This window comes from Eurosta solidaginis, chromosome 1, assembly GCF_040869045.1.
Source record: "Eurosta solidaginis isolate ZX-2024a chromosome 1, ASM4086904v1, whole genome shotgun sequence".
In the NCBI taxonomy this organism is placed as follows: Eukaryota; Metazoa; Arthropoda; class Insecta; order Diptera; family Tephritidae; genus Eurosta; species Eurosta solidaginis.
In genome coordinates this window covers 53685566-53705339 of record NC_090319.1, presented here as the reverse complement: position 1 = coordinate 53705339, position 19774 = coordinate 53685566, and the positions used below count along the sequence as shown (strand labels likewise).

The following is a 19774-nucleotide window of genomic DNA, read 5'->3' as shown; positions in this document are numbered from 1 at the left end:
CAAAGCAAATACAATACTAAAGTAATTAGGGCTTATAATAAAATAAATGATACAAGAGAACGTATAAAAAGCAGCAAAAACCAAAACAAAGAGAATACACATGCCCGATTTGATATGCACACTCTTAGACATTAGATCTTATACAAAACAAGCGTGTATAAAATCAAGAGCACGCGGCAGTGACGATGGGTATAAAAGTGCTAAGCGAGTGCTCTTTGGAAATAGTCTGTTGCCGGCGGAAGATCAGAATGTGTTGAATGGAATGATCGCGCGTGAAAGTAAAGAAATTTGAAAACTCGATTATTGGTGGTATGAATTTTTTTTTGTTTTTGTATTTAAGTGATTGGTGATTGAAAAAAAATCTATTCCTGAATAAAATGAAGTGTGCATTTTTTGGTAAAAATTAATTTTAGTGCATATTTGAAATAATGAAATTGGGCCGGATATGTGTACATATGTATGTTAGGGTGGGTCCATTTGTATGAACGAAAGTTAACCGATATCGCGCCATCGATTTTTCGATAGGATTTGGGCTCAGGAAAAAAAAGTACCACTACACATACCCAAAAAAATAATTTTCGAGCCTGCGAAATTTTATTTTTTTGACTTTCTTTCGACTTTGGTTGTTAAGGTTTTTTTATGACCTACTAAAAAAATTTTCATTTGATTGTAAAATTTTTATGTATAGGGTATACCAAAAAAATGTCCGCTAAAACGTTGGCGATAACAGTTTAAAAAAAAAAAAATATATATATATATTTTTTGGCCAACGTTTTTAGCGGACATTTTCGATTAATAAATCGACCCACCCTAATGTATATATCTTTTGTGATGGTTTTTTTTTTTGAATATCAATTGAGATAAATATGTAAATTAAAATGTTTTAATTCACAGCGGACAGTTTACCATGTTCAAATATTTGAAATTACCCGTCGCAGAAATTTTGGGGAAATGAAAAAAAAAATGCAAAAAAAAACTTAGTGAACTAAACTTAATAAAAGTAATTAAATATTATAAATTAAAAAAAAAAAAACTAATACATATTAATCCGATTGGAGACAAAATAAAAAAGTTTTTTAGTGTCTATAATGAAATATAGAAAAACAGCAAAATAGCAATTAAACAAAAAAAAAAAAAAAAAAAAATCGGAAATTGTTGTGCTGAATTTTCCAAACAAAAAAGTGCATATAAATAAAATTTCAGCAAAAATAATAATTAAAATACATTTTTTTTTTAATTTTAGCAATAATCAGGGTTGTTCAAAAATTTTTGTTTTGAAGTGCAAATCACAATACATATACAAAATTATATATACACTGAAACTTTTTTAAATTGAAAAAAAAAATTCAGTAATTCGTAAATGTTTAAAGAATTTTGGTGGTCCCCTTACTGTATAAATTTTGCCTTAAAATATTTGAAAAGTTTTCTGTTGTCAATTAGCGTAAATTTGAATATCATACCGAAGAGCTTTGGCTTCATATGGAAGTGCATTTCCTTTGCACTTTCAAATTAAATTCAAGCACTTTCATATGACTCCAATTTATATGTGAGGGCATATGGGAGTGCTATGAAATTTTTTTTATATTCAAAGAGTGAATTTGTATCTGTGCCTATTCTTCAGGGCAAAACAAAAAAAAAGTGCTATAAGTGTATAGGGGTTGATCAGCTTTGGCGATAATAGATAGTTATAAGGGCTGCGACCCAGGGTGCCCAAGTAGCTAATGAAAAGTCGTTTTGATGCCATAAAACTTGTTTGCACCTACTGAGTGCTACATCGCCTATGCACTACAAGCAGCCGGGCTGTTTATAAAATCAAGAATATATGGACTCCTTATTACCGATAATCTACCCAGAATTTCCATGAAGCGGCTAGAGCCGAGCATTTGTACAAAAAATGCTCAACAGTTTTTTTGTAGTTACGTCTTTACAACTTTTGCATTAGTCATTATGCGGAGTATTCACCTTTTCCGCATGAGTGCTTAAAGCCCATTTACCGGTGCAGGCCGCTATAAGTTTATGCGTGTCGGATCCCTAGATCCATAGAATCCTTGTTCTCCTTTTATAGTAATGTGCCTTTGTAGCCGTTGAAATTGCACAGCCCGCGGTAATCTTCCACTTTTGCTTTTGTTGACGTACAAATTTCGAATTTCTCCCCGAGTACACTTAGGGTATGCCTACTTCGACGCTGGTTATTTCCTCACTTCCTTCCGCTGATCCCCTACGTGCCATCTCATGTCCATCGACTCCTCCATGTCCCGGAACCTAGATAATGGATTTTCCAGAGTGTCGAGTTACGCAGCTTTCAGTTTCTTGCATGCACCAACTAGCTTTGAGCTAGTGTATGGTTCAGCTAACGCCTTTGTTGCTGCTTGGCTGTCAGAAAAGTTACCAGAAAATTTGTCATTTATGTCCGGAACTCGCGTGTTTTGCAGGTCTGCCAAATCGCAAAGACTTCTGCCGGAAACATACTACAGTACGACGGCGGTTTGAATAACATGAAAGTCTCTTGTAAATACGAAAAGATTTCAGCACTTATACCTGACTCCATTTTGGACCTATCGATGTAGATTTGTATCCTGTTATTAGCTAGAACCGTGCCCATGCACGTTCGAGGACAAACAGGTCCTCTGTGGTATCCAGAAACAGCCGTCGGATCTTTTAAAGAAACCTAGCCAGAACTAGCAGAAGAGGAACGCACTCTCCCTAGGGAAACGCGCGTCACTCTTGCACTCAGAAAAAACGTCTCCCGATTGAAGAAAATGGGAATGGGAAATTCCTCAATTTGAAGAATTTTTCCCCTCATTTTGAAGAAATTTGGCCATGCGAATGAGGATAAAATTTCTTAAGTGTCATTTCATTCAAGTTTTTTCTGAGTGTGCTCAACTTCGATCTGAGTACTGTGGCAGGTTAAACTCATACCAATCCAGAATCAACCCCGACATGCATAATGTGTGTGCTACCTGCAATGTGTCCCCACACGACTCCAACCATCTCTTTAATTGCAATGTGGAACCAACGCCTCTAACACTCCTCTCACTCTGGTCCACCCATGTAGAAACTGCAAGCTTCCTTGGACTCCCATTAGAGGATATTGATGACAATTTGTTAACATTATCATTATCATTTGTTATTTGCTACAACAACAACAACAAAAATATTCAGTGAAGAGGTTTGATAATGGGCAAGGCATTAGGGCCATGAGAAAGTGCTTGTCGAATTGGGTATATTGCCACTGCTAGAACAACAGTGCGCTTAGTCATAATGACGTTTAAATTATTTCAGTTTTTTACTTTATCGCTTTTTCTTTAATAAAGAAAAACAAAAAAAAACAAAAATACGTTTTGCAGCATGATTTACTAGCTTTTATTCCGTAATTTCTAAATAAGTGCTAACTCATTTTCATAAATAAAACATATCTACATCCGTGATGTTTGACGATGAGTAGGCTTAAAGTATATCTTCAATATGGTTTTTGTACAAATGTTCATATCAGTGTTAACAAATTGTGATACATAAAAGCTTATCTTACATACAATTTACATGAACATGTATGTATAAATCTATCAATGTATGCTCATTGATGTTCACCAAATACACCGAAAGAAATGAAGCTAGTAAAATCAAGAAATCAGGTTTTTTGTTCTGGAGTTAACAGACATTCAGTAAAATTGATAAAATTGATTATGGTTAATTCAACAATTTTTTTTGTCAAGAATACAAATTTGTTTAGTTATTTCAACAGAAGAAAAACTGTTGCTCTCAAGTTAAAAGTACTCAGTAAAAATGACAGATTCTAAAGCAATCTAACTGATTTTTCTGTTAAAAGAATTGATTTCAAAGGTAATTTCAACCGCAAACAACTTTCAATGTTAAAGCCCCGTCAAATAAGCAGTTTCTGATATGGATGCATTTAACGCAATCTTATGCGTGATGAGTAGATTACACATTAACCTGGATCGATTTGTATGAACGAAAGTTAACCGATATCGCGCCATCGATTTTTCGATAGGATTTGGGCTCAGGAAAAAACGTTCCACTACGCATACCCAAAAAATAAATTTTCCAGCCTGCGAAAAAATGGCGAAAGGGTAAATTTTTCGACCAAAACACTCCCCAAAACCCATAAAATATTTTTTTCTAAAAAAACTTGTAAAAACATTGGAGATAACAGTTTTTTGAAAAAAAAAAAATTTTTTTTTTGGGTTTTGGGGAGTGTTTTGGTCGAAAAATTAAAAACAATCGATGGCGCAATATCAGTTAATAAATCGGCCCAGTCTATTACACATAAATTTATATGGAGCACCGCAGATTGGGCGACGATGGCGCCATATGACATGATAAAGTAGCCAACTCCCAACTTCTGTTGCAAGCAAAGCATAAGAAGAAAAATTCGACATTTGCTTTGACTAAGGGTGCTTTCACACTTTGCAAGTAAAATTATTTTTCCCACTCGTTGGTACTTTTCCAACAATTTTCACAGTTAAAAACTGCAATTTAACAAATGAATTCGACACAAAATATGTTAGCAAGTATTTTTCTTGTTTAGTGGGAATGTTTATAGCAGTGGTTCGCGAAATTGTGTATGTGAATGGTCAAGGCGGAATAAGCTACAAAATTCAATAAGTCTGAACTTCTTTATATTTGCAAACGTAACATCTTGTGTAATTGTGGCAATAGCTGTGTTTTTTTACATCTATATTCGCTTACGCTTAAACTTTATATGGACTGCTAAGCGTTAAACTTTATCTAGTCTTCTGAAATTGATGCGCGTAAAATTAGTATTCCTAAATTTCAATACGCATTATACTCAGATGCAACTGAAATATGTGTCTATGTTTCACCTCTACACTAATTATTTGTATTACCACTACAGATGGTGTGTGTCCATCATTCATCGCAATACACTATGGCCACCAGAGATTTGTGTCTGCACTTTTCGGTACAACATGTTCTGTAGCTAATTGCCGCTACATGGGTCTCCTAAACATTATCTAAGTGAGGATAAGCGTTTTTTTTACGCGCAAACGTAAATGTATATACATAGGTGTAAAAAAAACACGGCTAATGTTATTGGGATGCATAATATTGTGTTGAACGCATATATATGAAAAACTTCATTGTGGTTCGGCCTTTATGCAAATACATCGGCTAATTTTAAAGATAAACTTACGTTCACGGCACTCACCTCAGTACCTTATGACTATCTTGACACAGAGATCTCTGTCATATCAGCAGTTACTGTTATTCTTATGTCGATAGAAATCTGTTATTTCAACAGCTTTCATTGCTTATCTTTTGGTGACATTATCAATTGTTAGTCAACAGAGTATTTCATGGCTGGGAGTATTTCATGTTTGTCTAAACCATGGGTCTCTAAAAATTGAGAGTGAATGTCCTATCACATACGCAGTGAGAGCACAATTGTAACTATGGAATTCAGACCCCTAGTCCAAATGTTTCCAGGGTAGGTCGAAACTGTTGAAAATAAATATATGATAGAACACAGGTTTCTTTTTTGCTATCAGTTAAATCTATAAGCCTTGAAGCATCGTTGCTTCAAAATCTCTGCCGCTATATATTTTTACACTATCCACCTCTTTCCGCTCAATGAGTCTACCTCTTAACGCTTTGTGTACATAGATAAATGTTTGATCTGGGGACTGTATATCGTCAATCCCGAGCTTTCGTATTACAAGCTTCCTAGAGGCTCATACGAAACTTCGTGATATTGTTCAAAATCATCAATCGATTATTGCCTTCAGCAGTCTCTTTTCATATTCCTAAGTTGTCGACAATGTGATACTCTGAAGATCCAAGCATTCAGTTCAGAATGGAGTTAAAAAGAGGAATGTAAGACAGAGGAGAGACAGCTTGATAGATAGAGAAGGTCTGAATACCGTCCGTCGGGTTTGAAGAGAGGCTAAGAATATTTCATGTTGTTCTCAACTTACCAGGGTAAGCCAGAACTCTTTCAAATAAAGATCTGATAAGCCACATTTATTTTTTGCCATCATGTAAATCTATAAGCTCTTATCATTTGAGTCTACTGCTTAACGCTTGGTTTATATAGGTAAATATGGGATCTAATAATACTAGTTATTGGTTTGCTAAGTTGTTTTAACTTTTTCAGTAAAATTTTATGGAGCGATTCGGGGGAAAAAAGGTGGAAAATAACAGACACTCTATCATGTGTACACATTCGTTGAGTGCTGCCAACCCTCACAGTACTGATCCTGGTCGTTCCAATGAGATTGGATCGTGATCCAGAGCTCGATGAATCAATGGTACACTACTAACATTGAACAAGTAAGGAAGGCTAAGTTCGGGTGTAACCGAACATTACATACTCAGCTGAGAACTATGGAGACAAAATAAGGGGAAATCACCATGTAGGAAAATGAACATAGGGTAACCCTGGAACGTGTTTTTATGACATGTGTATCAAATTGAAGGTATTAATGAGTATTTTAAGAGGGAGTGGGATATAGTTCTATAGGTGGACGCCAATTAGGGATATCGCCATAAAGGTGGACCAGGGCTGACTCTAGAATTTGTTTGTACGATATGGGTATCAAATGAAAGGTGTTAATGAGTACTTTAAAAGGGAGTGGGCCCTAGTTCTATAGGTGGACGCCTTTTCGAGATATCGGCATAAAGGTGGACCGGGGGTGACTTTAGAATGCGTTTGTACAATATGAGTATCAAATTAAAGGTATTAATGTGGGATTTAAAAGGGAGTGGTGGTAGTTGTATATGTGAAGCCGTTTTCGAGATATCGACCAAAATGTGGTACCGCTAATTTATTTATATATGTAATATCATGAACAGCATTCATGCCGAGATTTCAAGGGTTTTTTATTTCGCCCTGCAGAACTTTTTCATTTTCTTTTACTTAATATGATAGGTGCCACACCCATTTTACAAAGTTTTTTTCTATAGTTCTATTTTGAGTCAATAAACCAATCCAATTACCATGTTTCATCCCTTTTTTCGTCTTTGGTATAGAATTATGGCATTTTTCGTAATTTTCGAAATCGAAAAAGTGGGCGTGGTCATAGTCGGATTTCGGCCATTTTTTACACCAATACAAAGTGAGTTCAGATAAGTACGTGAACTGAGTTTAGTAAAGATATATCGATTTTTGCTCAAGTTATCGTATTAACGGCCGAGCGGAAGGACAGACGGTCGACTGTGTATAAAAACTGGGCGCGGCTTCAACCGATTCCGCCCTTTTTCACAGAAAATAGTCATCGTCCTAGAATCTAAGCCCCTACCCAATTTCACAAGGATTGGTAAATTTTTGTTCGACTTATGGCATTAAAAGTATCCTAGACAAATTAAATGAAAAAGGGCGGAGCCACGCCCATTTTCAAATTTTCTTTTATTTTTGTATTTTGTTGCAACATATCATTACTGGAGTTGAATGTTGACATAATTTACTTATATACTGTAAAGATAATAAATTTTTTGTTAAAATTTGACTTTAAAAAAATTTTTTTTTTAAGTGGGCGTGGTCGTTCTCCGATTTTGCTAATTTTTATTAAGCATACATATAGTAATAGGAGTAACGTTCCTGCCAAATTTCATCATGATATCTTCAACGACTGCCAAATTACAGCTTGCAAAACTTTTAAATTACCTTTTTTTTAAAGTGGGCGGTGCCACACCCATTGTCCAAAATTTTACTAATTTTCTATTCTGCGTCATAAGTTCAACTCATCTACCAAGTTTTATCGCTTTGTCCGTCTTTGGTAATGAATTATCGCACTTTTTGTGTTTTTCTAAATTTTCGATATCGAAAAAGTGGGCGTGGTTATAGTCCGATTTCGTTCATTTTAAATAGCGATCTGAGATGAGTGCCCAGGAACCTACGTACAAAAGTTCATCAAGATACCTCCAAATTTACCGTGTTAACGGACGGACGGACGGACATGGCTCACTCAATTTTTTTTTCGATACTGATGATTTTGATATATGGAAGTCTATATCTATCTCGATTCGTTTATACCTGTACAACCAACATCAACTGAGTATAAAAACAGTAAAAGGTGTGCACACAGATAGTGTGGTAAAATTAAAAACTTATAACTTTAAAAAGGGACTGTGAGTACCCTTAATGTGTTTCTGTGAATTTGTATGGAATTAAATTAAGAAATCATCGTTTTTAACTAAAAACCCAACAAAAAAGTCAAATATAAAATCAATTGCAAATAAAGTATGAAAAATAAAGGTGTGCTATTTATATGACCACCGCTGTATATGTATCTAACAAAAACAGTGAAAAAATATTATATGGGTCTCTCGAAATAACTTCATCCCTTTATTGTTTATTGCAGTTAATCGTTTAGTGTTGTAAAGTTCCAGGAACAATTTTTTATTAATAACAAATAACTAATCACTGCCAATTAGAAAACTTAACAAATTATAACAACAACCGCACAGAGACGTCACCACCGCCATGCAAACATTTAAGGCGGATGAGTTGCCGGAAAATCCGCGTGAAAGCGCTAATCCACTTTCGGCGCTCATGTTTTGGTAAGTTTTTGTTTTTAAAGTTTCGCTAACTAATAATAACAAAATTTGATTAAATTAGTATTAATTAGTGTACGACAAGCGGGGTATGTTTGTAATTTCTTACGGAGTTTGTTACTTATTACACATTATAGTTGCGTTCCAATGAAACCCGACTCAGATACCGATACAAATTTAACATGCAAATTGCATCAATCAGAGAATCACAATAATAAAAAAATTAAATGTTTGTATGTGTGTCAACTTGTAAGGTTCCGCAAACACTTCTATATTTGAGAGTTCATTTTTTCCTAACGAACTCTGACAATGGACCACAGCCTAAACTTTTTTTTAAGACCTACATTATATCCATGTATCAGTTTTGCAACCATAGTATAATCTTTTAAAATTGAGATTCGGTTCCCGTTGGCCCTATTTTTGATTGTATCCACCCAAGCAGTCTCGAAACGATAGTCTATAGGCATTTGAAACAACTTCAAGTTTAGCGGTCCGTATGCGTAGGCCGAATGCCGCAGTGACTCTAATTATCGCTTCATCCGTCATGAAACCCAAGACTCTATAGTTGAATGAATCGATTCTAAGCTCAGGAGTAGCATCGTTAACGCAACTTTAGGAATTGCTCAGAGGCACACCTCAGGAGGGCGTGCTATCGCCTCTTTGGATGCTGGTAATTAATGAATTTCTAGATATCTTTAGGACAGAAGGAACGAGAGTAGTCGCATACGCCAACGTCTTAGTAATTCTGATCACATGTAAATTCTTGGCAACGATTAGCGAGCTCATGGATACGGCACTTTGAGGCATTTCGCAATAGGCAGGACAAAACGGGCTGGTGTTAAGTCCAACAAAAACGGAACTTGTCCTGTCCTCACTCCAAACTAAGTTCGACAAGCAACATTGAAGTGAGGTTAAAGGAAGTTCTGGCAGCATACTATACCTGGCTGTCTATATTATATAAGATTGTCACCGTACAACATAGTCATTACACCGATACGAACGTATGAAGCTCTTGTTTGGTAGAAGGCTCTAGACAAAAAGAGCAGTCAACATAAAAGGTAAGGTGCAAAGGCTACCATGATCGGTATGTGGGGCGCAGTGGGTAGCGCACCTCAAGAAGGGTTAAACGTAACTTTTATCTTGAAGCTACTACAAGTGTTGCGTGCAGGGATTAGTCGCGAAAGGGGGTTTACGACTAAAATAATTCAAGGCCGCCTTACAAACATTCGAATCCAAAGTGATAAAGACGTATATCCTGCGGCAATATCGAGCCTCGCTGATTTTCATAAGGCACCTTAGTGCCTCCCTTTCCTAGGTCCCTAGGTACAGCAACGAAAGGTACGGAAATGGACATAAGCGAGGCGGACAGCTCTGTATGACCACTGCTGATTTATCTTCTGAGAAAAATCGAGGAATATGAGATTAGGCCAACGTACTCGCTGTGGACCAACCAAGATGATTGCGAGGTCTCAAGGTCTTTATGGCCATGTTCGGATAGGAAATGAACAAGCTTCAATCAAGCTTAACAAATCTACAGTGAAAGCAAGTGGTTCGTTGAGGACCACTGGTAAGTAATCTGGTGATATAATTGTTTACTGGTCATTATCTCGAACATCTTGACCTTGACCTTTTAATGTACTGTTTATTTATGAGAGTTCAGTCGGTGTCGTGTTTAGTGCACCACAAGTACAAATTCATCTCATGTTAGGAAGCTTAAGAGTTTTCTTGTGTTTTGTTCTGATTCTCCAACCAATAAAGTTGAAAAATAGTTACTTCCGATCGGCAGCTAGGTGAGCTTAGGTTGAACTGGCCGATCCGCGAGGACCTCACTTAGACTGAATGAGTACATTGTATTACTAGAAGTTTGCTCAACGACTAAACTGAAAAACTTTATCAGAAACCAGGACCGTTGGTTTCAAATAACTCCGTCCTCTGGCAAATACGAGAAGCCTATGAGGACCTATGTTACTTGCTGCTCTAGATCTGGGGAGCGCAAGGCGTTGTTGAGATAGGATAATCTTCTCTATAACCCATAAAATATTATATAATTACATAAGTATTTTGAAATTAAAGACACAATTTATAATAAAAATTTCACAAATTCTTTTCAGCTTTACAATGCCAGTATTTTTCAAAGGACGGAAAAAGATCCTGGATGAGAATGATCTCTATCGAGCCCTGAGTTCACATAGATCAGGTGAGCTACTTACTATATGAAACTATACATTATTATTATTATTTTTTTTAATTTAGAATAATTTTATTTAAATCAAATTCTGTAAATCTATTTCTCAACTAAATTGTTATAAAAAGTGAGCTGACAGCTTCGAAAAAGTGCGTTTTCGAAATAGCAGCCAAAATTGGCTGATATCGCACGCAGAATTCCTCACAAATATTTTGATCTGGTTTTCGTTGTGATATCTATATATTATTATTTTTTTATTTATTTATTTAAGTCTATGAATTTTAATCCTTACAAACTATAATGCAAAGAAAATTTAAAAAATACTTATGCCTAAAAGTAATCGGTGTACCTAGAAAGCAGACTTCAAAATATTCATAAATTCAGCCGTTTGTATAGAGAAATCTAGATCAGCGGAATTACTTATTGAGTTAAACTCCCGAATAGCACGCGTAATGGGAGCATTCCAGCGTAATTTGTTCTAAAGTAATCGCAATAAAATGGAATGGAATTTCTGAGAGATCTCTGGGGAATATTAAATCGAATCCTTTCCAGCAAATATGGGCAATCAATGTAGCCATTAATAACACAGCCCCACAAAAAAAGGGGCCTGTTTTAACGGAGGAGACAGGTTAATTCTTATGGATTTTTGGTCTCTGAACACGAATCCGTTGTCAGAATTCAAAAGTTAGCTCTTGTTTTTTTTCTAACATCAAAAAACTCCCGTTTTTCGAGTTTTTGAGACATATGCACAATTCACGAGTTCAATCTCGTAACTTAATACAATAATGACCTTGGATATTGATCACTCAATCCTCAACATATATTAAAACGTTATTTGTGACTCAAACTAACTAATCCTAACCTAAAAACAGTCAAATTCGATCAAAAATACCGTGGAATTTTGTTCTTAAATGATGCAGGCTTAAAACTTGGCCAGAAAAGACAAGAGCTAACTTTTGAATTGTGACAACGGATTCGTGTTCAGCGACCAAAAATCCTTAAGAATTGACCTGTCTCCTCCGTTGAACATCCCACGTTTTTTTTCTGTGGGCTGTGTATTATTATACGTGAATGACAAGCACAGTATAGATCTACGATTTTCCAAAGACTTGAGCCTTAAAAGTAAAAGACGTGCAGAGTAGGAAGGAATCGGCTCCGAAAAGTTTAACGGCCGAAGGGCATATTTAAGGAAACATTTTTGAATTCTCTCAATTCTATAAATGGCCGTTTGGTTGCTTGGTCTACAAATGGAGACAGCACATTCAAGATGAGATCTAACGTATGACGTGTAGAGCAGCTTTAAAGCTTTAGGGGTCTAAGAATTTTTAGGCATTACGGCGTACAAATCCGAGCATAGAATACGCTTTCGATGTTACGTAGTTAATATGATTAATGAAAGAAAACCTTTTGTCGAAGACGACATCCAGGTCTTTAACCTCATCAACACATTGAATTGCATAGTTAGATAGTTTTTTTTTAATAAATAATTTGGAAGCGTATTTAAAGAGAGACGGGAATTCTGGCCCCATTGGTGAAGCTTTATGGCATTTTCTGGCCATTTAATAGCTGAGAATATTTTTAAGTCATCTGCATAAAGTAAACACTTTGCAAACGAAAAACAACTGCTGATATCATTAATAAATAATATAAATAAAAGTGGACCTAGTATACTTCCCTGGGGAACGCCAGAAGTCGCAACAAACGAACTAGAAATTTTCCAATCAATGGTAACAACGCAGTGTCTATTACTTAAATAAGAACGTATCCACAAAAGAAACGTTGAATGAAAACCGAGACAGCTTAATTTTTTTTATCAGAACTGTGTCAGGAACCTATCAAAAGCTTTGGAGAAGTCAGTGTAAATGCAATCAACCTGTAGTCCAGCAGAGAAAAACTCTACACAGTATTCGCTAGAAACAGCAAGATTTGAAACCGTAGACCTATCAGCAACAAACCCGTGCTGGTGGGGGGATATAAGGGATTTAACAACAAAACTCAACTTGGCGTTCACAGCATGCTCAAAAATTTTAGAGATCGTGGACAACTTGGATATTGGTCTATAGTTAAGCACATCGTTCTTATTTCTACTTTTGAAAACGGGCGTAATCGAGGTGAGTTCAGAACACTAACAGCATTCATTGAAAAATCAAACGCTTTATTATTATCATCCGGAGAAAAATTTGACTTAAAAAACTCACCAAATAAGTTGGCTGCCTCACTTAAAGATCGCGCAGGATGATCATCAAAGAAAACTCCGGAGGGTCGATTTAATATTCGACTCAATATTATGAATATAGTTATTGTACAGAAACTTATCTAAATGATTAAATATATTTAAATAGTGCTTGTACTTAGTAATATATGATTCTTTGAGCGTTTGAATTTACGCAAGTATTTATTTTTTATGTTCTTCAGTTTTTTTAATTCTTTCGAATGCCACGGAAGTTTATACGACCTCTTTCTCTTTACCGGAATTTTATCCAAACAGTGACTAAATAGAATGGATTTGAACGTGGAGAAGCAGTTAGAGGTATCAAGTCCCTCCAGTAATTCATCCCAGTGTATTTCCATTAAAAAATTGTTAAATCTAGGTAAATCGCACGAATTGAGTCAAGTTGAAATTTGTCCGCCCCTTTAACGGCCAAATTATAATTCAAAGGAACAACTATGTTAAATGCTGGCATGGTATCATTTGACAATCGCTTTCACCTTCCTATTTGACATAAATTAAAAAAGGTAAAGGCCGAACGAGTATGATTCCACTGCTAGAGAAATCGATTTTGTCTGAGCTATCGTTCGCAATACAGAGTAAAGCCCTAAATAAAATAAAACAAAATAAGAAATGGAAAAAATGGAAGGAAAAATAGAAAAGAAAGATAGGCAATGAAATAAAAGGGCAAGCAAGGAAGTAAAAGTATTTAAAAGGAAAGGAGAAGAAAGCTAAGGAAGGTACAGTGACATCTGTACGGATAGGATTTCAACCGCTGGGTGAACTCTAGTTCACTCAATTAGGTAATGAAGCGTGTAGGGTGTTTTTTTCTTTGTAACACAGTGTTGTTTCGAATACATAATATTATATATTCAATAGTAATGCCCTATATTAAGACATTGTTAGTATAAATATATGCAAAGGCACCTGTTTTATAGCATTTTTAAAACTTTAGCAAGCATCATTATATTATAAATAAATGCACAATGAACTTTGAAATTTCACGCCGGTTTTTTATGTGCATTTGCTTGTTAAAATGCCCCAACAAAAATATTGTAAGTGCTATTTATAAGTTTTAAGTGCTACTTTTCCTGATGATTCATTTATCTTACACAAGGTTAGGTAAAGTTAAGAGGTGGTGCGTGGAATTTCCCACATTTCCACAAGAATAAATTTTTGTCCATAGTGAGTGCCCTCGCTGAATGCCTTTGTCCGCACATTCGTTCAACCAGATTACTTCCATTTGCGTTCTCCGATGAACTTAAGTAGTAGTGAAAGTTCCACATTTCCAACCTCTGAAAAACCGTGCGCCCAAAAATCTGAGTCGTGTTGTTTGTACTCCTGCACATTAGCAAAGAAAGTGAAGAATTGACTCCTCTTCCTCCTCACCCTGACGGCCTCTGCTGGTATGCACCATCGTCGGAGCATTGGTGCAATAGCGCAAAGGCCTGTGTATGTACTCTCACTGCAAATTTGTTTAGCTTGAGCAAACAGCTATCCAAATGATCGCCTGTTGTTAATACACTGTGATATGTTGTGTGGCGGCTGTTACGATCTGCTTATTACCAGATCAGCATGGTATATTGCAAACCTGCCCCATTAATTTGAAACCATCGGTTTACACTTGTACCGTATTATCCGATATCACCCTAATACATTTTTTGTTTTCTATTACACTTCGCTGCAAAAAATCGTGCAATTAATCCCTAAGGAGAGCGGTCTACGATTGATCTCTTTTGTCCACATTGGGGTATAATTGATCCCCTCTAGTCCCTTTTGGGTATATTTGGCATCAGTCAGTTTGAAATTTATGTAGCCAATTGAAAAAAAAAAAAAAACAATAAATAACAAACAGCAACGAAAAGAATAAAATAGAAAGATTAAATGTGATTGAATAGATTTATTTAAGAACAATACGGAGCTATATACCGAACCTAAAATTCTAGGACCATATGTTCCACTATCGTAATATTTTTTTTTTTTTATTATTGTACAAAAACCAATACGAAACAAAATTTAGAATATTGTATTAAATTTTAAAAAATTGTAAAATCGGTAAGAATTCCCGTATGAGTAGAAAGAGGACTTGTCCGACAGTACCCATAGGCGAGCAAAGAGAATCTGTCCGACAGTACCCGCAGGGGTACAAAGGAGGCGCGTCGAACAGTACCCGAAAGAGTATAATGGAGAGTAGAAAAAGGATCTGTCCGACAATACCCGTAGGGGTACAAAGAGGGCGTGTCGAACAGTACCCAAGAGGAAGTGTCGAACATTACAACAAGGATCTCTTCGATAGTATCCGAAGGTGTATAAAGAGGACCTGTCCGACACTACCTGTTCAGGCGTAAGCAGGTACAATTGGTCTCTCCATAGGACATGCTCAAACAAAAGCGACCACTCCAACTCATATAAAGAGATCAGAATTGGCTATAGTCGCATACTCCTTTGCGACTCATCTCGGATTCATCCTAGACTAATCGCATTTTTTGCAGGGTTTACATATGTTAGTATGTATGTAAGTATGTATGTAGAGATAATTTCAAACATACATATGCACGTTCTTAAGAAATTGAAATTTTGTAGCCGTCAGTCAGCACAACTTTGATATTTTAAAGAATTTGAATGTGATATTTTGGAGAACACTTGAGTTTTAGGCTAGCAGTGGCCACTTGAGTCACACATGTGCATATGTTGATGTGCACAAAACGTCTAAACGTAGATGTGCTATCAAAAACAGCTGACAAAATACAATAAAGAATGTAACTGATATCTATTTTGGTGATTTACATTATAAAAAACCTGCACATTTGAGTTAAGCGTTTGATAAATTGTTCAATCCCGATCCCGCATGTATCCAAAGAGGATAGATTCTATAACGGCCGTTTTCATATTCTTCAGCTAGTTATTTATCCATAAGGTATCGAAATTCAGCTTTTCGCTGTGTTAACTGGAACAGCGACTGTAACCAAAGAAAATTAGTAAACAAAAGTTAGCTGTTTTTGCTGGTCTTCGTGTTTCCACAATAAATTTTTGCGATTTGTTCTAGAAAATATTTGCAATTATCGGTTTAACTGGGAGTTGGTTACCCTGTACTCGTAAAAACGAAGATAATAAATTACGCTATTTGAGGGATTGCTATCCTCCAGTTAAATTATAACTTAGCTAGAGATGGGATAGAAATTTAACATGCAAATACAACAACGAATTGATCCATATGGGTCACATTGTTGTTGCATTTGCATGTTAAATCTCTATCCGTATCTGGATCACGTCTGATTGGAACACGAGGGATATCTCAACTTTTTGCACCTCTTTACGTTCCACAAACTTTGTGTAGTAAGATACGTCAAAGCCTCGACGTTAGATATAAGAGTGACTTCATATATTTTAAAGCTGGAGTTGGGATGCAAGCGTCGAATATCGTGAGTAACAGCTATGCTTGCAAGAGGCTTCCAAAATGAACGCAAACCAACTGAGAAAAAAAAAAATTCAAATGCTAAAAACAAGCTGAAAAGTCGTTGACTATTTTACGGGAATACCGAATGTAACTCACTTTCAATGCGCCAATGCACACTGCTCAAAGGACATATGACCTGCGCCCAAGATTAGCCTTCCTTGGAAACAACTAATGATGTGAGTGGATACCAGCACCTTCATGGGGTTGAAGGTTTATCCAAAACCTTTTCCAATCTATGGGCAATGGTACCCGGTTGCAATGCAAGTGCACATTCGAGCTAAACAATTCTATCAACCACAGCCACCAACATTTCCCAAATGAGCGAAAACTGAGCAAGCTCCGCGGGCTATCTGCTCCCCTTGGAATCACATTTAAAGACTTTCGTAGCCGAAGCTGGATAATCACCTTCTGCGGACCGGTGGCCTAGAAAACTACAGATAGAAATTAATTTTATGAACACCACCAGTTATTACCCTGCATTTGCTCCGGCTAAACACATACAAAACAAACCCATTTAACGATTCTATCGACCGGCTCAATTCATACCGATTATCCCTCTATATTACCCGCAGCTATTTAAAGCACGTATTAAATATGTCAACAACACAAATACAATTGTATATTAAGGATACGCCTGAGACTATGAGCAGCAGTAACCATTTGATATCATATGTAGCACAAGCTACAAAGAGCCTACGATATACTGTACGAACAGCACGATGAGTACGGCCCCAGTCGTTGCTCACAATACTATGCAACTGCCCTGAACAACATTTTCTCTCTCACCCACCGATATATCCACACCAAAGTGAGAGTCCCAGTTAGTCACTACTTCACATAGTGGCCCACTAATGCGCTCAATATTGGCACAAGCCTTGCCCTCTAAGCTATTGAACTTGGTGTGATGCAGAGTTGCCATAAAGAAAACGCCGCTTACTACTCTTGTGTTGTCATGTCACAGAGGGGTCGTAACCTCTTTTAGTTAATTTCTTCCCTGAAGAGAATCTTTTGTAACAAATTCTGGGGATTTCTGATATTTATGCACCTTCTGCTAACGTTCGAATCGCTAAACTGTTGAGTAAACTACTCCAATATTCAGTATTGCAAACTGGTTTTATTTAGATTACTTTGGGAGTAGTACTTCACAATTATACTTCACAACCAATAGCGTGTTTAAATCAAAACTGAATAGTTATTACTCAGCTTGCGCTGCTTTTATACTCTCTGTTGCCTCGTCCGCTTGTTTCTCCAAAGGTCTAGAAGTTTCACCTCCTGTATCTCCTGCTTGGTTACCAGCTATGTGTATGTGTGAGTTACTACTTCGGCTGATGATTACATCCATGTGTGTGAGAGATCTCTTCGTTGCCTTGCACATAAGTGTTGCTAGCATTAATGTGTACTTGCATATGTTTCATGTTTTTATTGTTGCGTGATTATTTACTAACAGCCTAGTGATGTCAACATTCGCCACACTTTGAATGACAGAGGATCAAAATAAATGATGAAATACCGTATATGCTGCATTTAGCTTTTCTTCATTAAATAGGTTGACGAATAACTCAGAGGAATCTAAACTTTAGAGGTATCGTCAATTTACTTTGCGATCTTCTAGACCAGAATCACCTACTTCAGATACTCCTTCAGAGTACTCTATGGAACATCTAAGGTCGAGAATTTTTTCTACAAAAATTACACTGGTCGACACAGTTTTTGTTGCAAAGGATTTTATGCATGATTATTAAATTACTTTTTACCCTAATTTGAAAGTTCAACGAAAAAGCACTTCCGTATGAAGCCGAGGCACTTCGGTATGATATTGAAATTAACACTAACAATTGGCACCAAAAACATTTTTTTTAATATTGTAGTATTGAGAAAAACTTTAATTCAAAATTTATTCATTAAGGGGACCATCAAAATTCTTTAAAATAAATTTTATATTTTTTTCAATTTTAAAAAGTTTCATTGTACATATAATTTTGTATATGTATTGTGATTTGCAATTCAATATAAACATTTTTGATCAGCCCTGGTCTTAAAGATTGTAAATTTTTAATTGGTATGTATATATATAGGTTTTTTTCTAGTAAGGTACCCTAACGTACATATATGTATGTATGTTTATACATAGATAGAGTTCTAAGAATGTTCTTTTCACAGCGCGCACGAACCAAACACAATAAAAGGGTCTTAAATATTTATATAACAAAACATGTTTCAAATTACAATATCTACAGTCAACTGCTTACATTAATATAATATTTGGATAGTTGAAAAATCTCTTGCCTGCAGTCGCAGAATTTTCATATATGGGGAAATCCATCAAACTTTCAATATTTCGCAGAAATTTCGAAATTTTTAGGGGACAAGTTTTTAATAATAAGTTAGGTTGAATTGGCTTGGCAATAAAGGCAGGACTTATGTTATATAATAGCTCCGTCCCCTTGGGAAATACTAAAAGTTTTCTACGAGATCTGGCAACTTCTGGCGAGCGCGAGCGCAGGGCACGAACGCAAACGTGTTCAACCGTTTCTTTCTGCATATCGTACTTCATACATCTGCTGTACTTACGAGGCCTAGCTTATAAGCATGTGACGCCAGAAGGCAGTGTCCAGTTAGTAAGCCCATGGTAAGCCTTAAGTCTTTTCTCTTCAGAGGTATGAGCCACTTTGTAAGTCTAATATCGATCTTGGAAATTTTGAATATATCCACGCCTTTTCTGCTTGAAGGGTCGTACGCAACTCCCCTATCACCTTTTGAATTCTCCCAAACGAATTGGGACGTCTACCGTCGATTCATAGAGTACTGCATCCCACTTTGTCAAGCATCGGCCTTTTTATCTTCTTCAATCACTTTATGGCAAAAAACCCAGTACAGATGTATGGTCCGGCCTGAACGAAGTTTCTACAATGCCGCTTTACATTTCAGAACACTTCTTGATGAAGTACTGTGTGAGATTATTAACTTCATCGCCGCGTGTCTATTAATATTTATTCTGACGCAACTTCAGTATAAGCACATTTCCTACAAAATTTCTACTGCTTTCTTCACAGCAACAAATCCGCCTAAGAAGACACTGCAGTAATCTAGTAGCCTGTGGGATCTATTTATTTCTGGATCGATATAGTAAACAGCATCTCAACCTTTTCCATTAATTTGGAGCTACCGGTATACGCGGCAACTCTCTTACTCTGTTGTTGGGAAAATATTATTTTCAAAGTTCAAGATTGGGACCGTGTAGTCTATTTGCCCTACAGTAGATGGTGCTATACTGATATCGCCATATGGTCTGTACTCATCACGGCTGCACGATGTGATGTAAGTCTTGTTGTAGTTGCTAACATTTTTTGGCATTGGGTCTGCAGACAGAATGTGCTGGAAGGCATGCAATGCT

General features: G+C 36.3%; 1 protein-coding gene across 1 annotated transcript in view; it reads left to right on the top strand.

Moving 5' to 3' along the window:
• The first annotated feature begins 241 nt into the window (after window positions 1-241).
• The window catches only part of LOC137253407 (probable multidrug resistance-associated protein lethal(2)03659), a 76591-nt gene continuing 57058 nt past the window's right edge, over window positions 242-19774 (top strand). The window contains exons 1-3 of the mRNA XM_067790282.1: window positions 242-396; window positions 8337-8535; window positions 10641-10726. Of these exons, the coding sequence (XP_067646383.1) occupies window positions 8459-8535; window positions 10641-10726 (163 nt within the window). The 5' untranslated portion in view covers window positions 242-396; window positions 8337-8458. The remainder of the gene's footprint in view (window positions 397-8336; window positions 8536-10640; window positions 10727-19774) is intronic.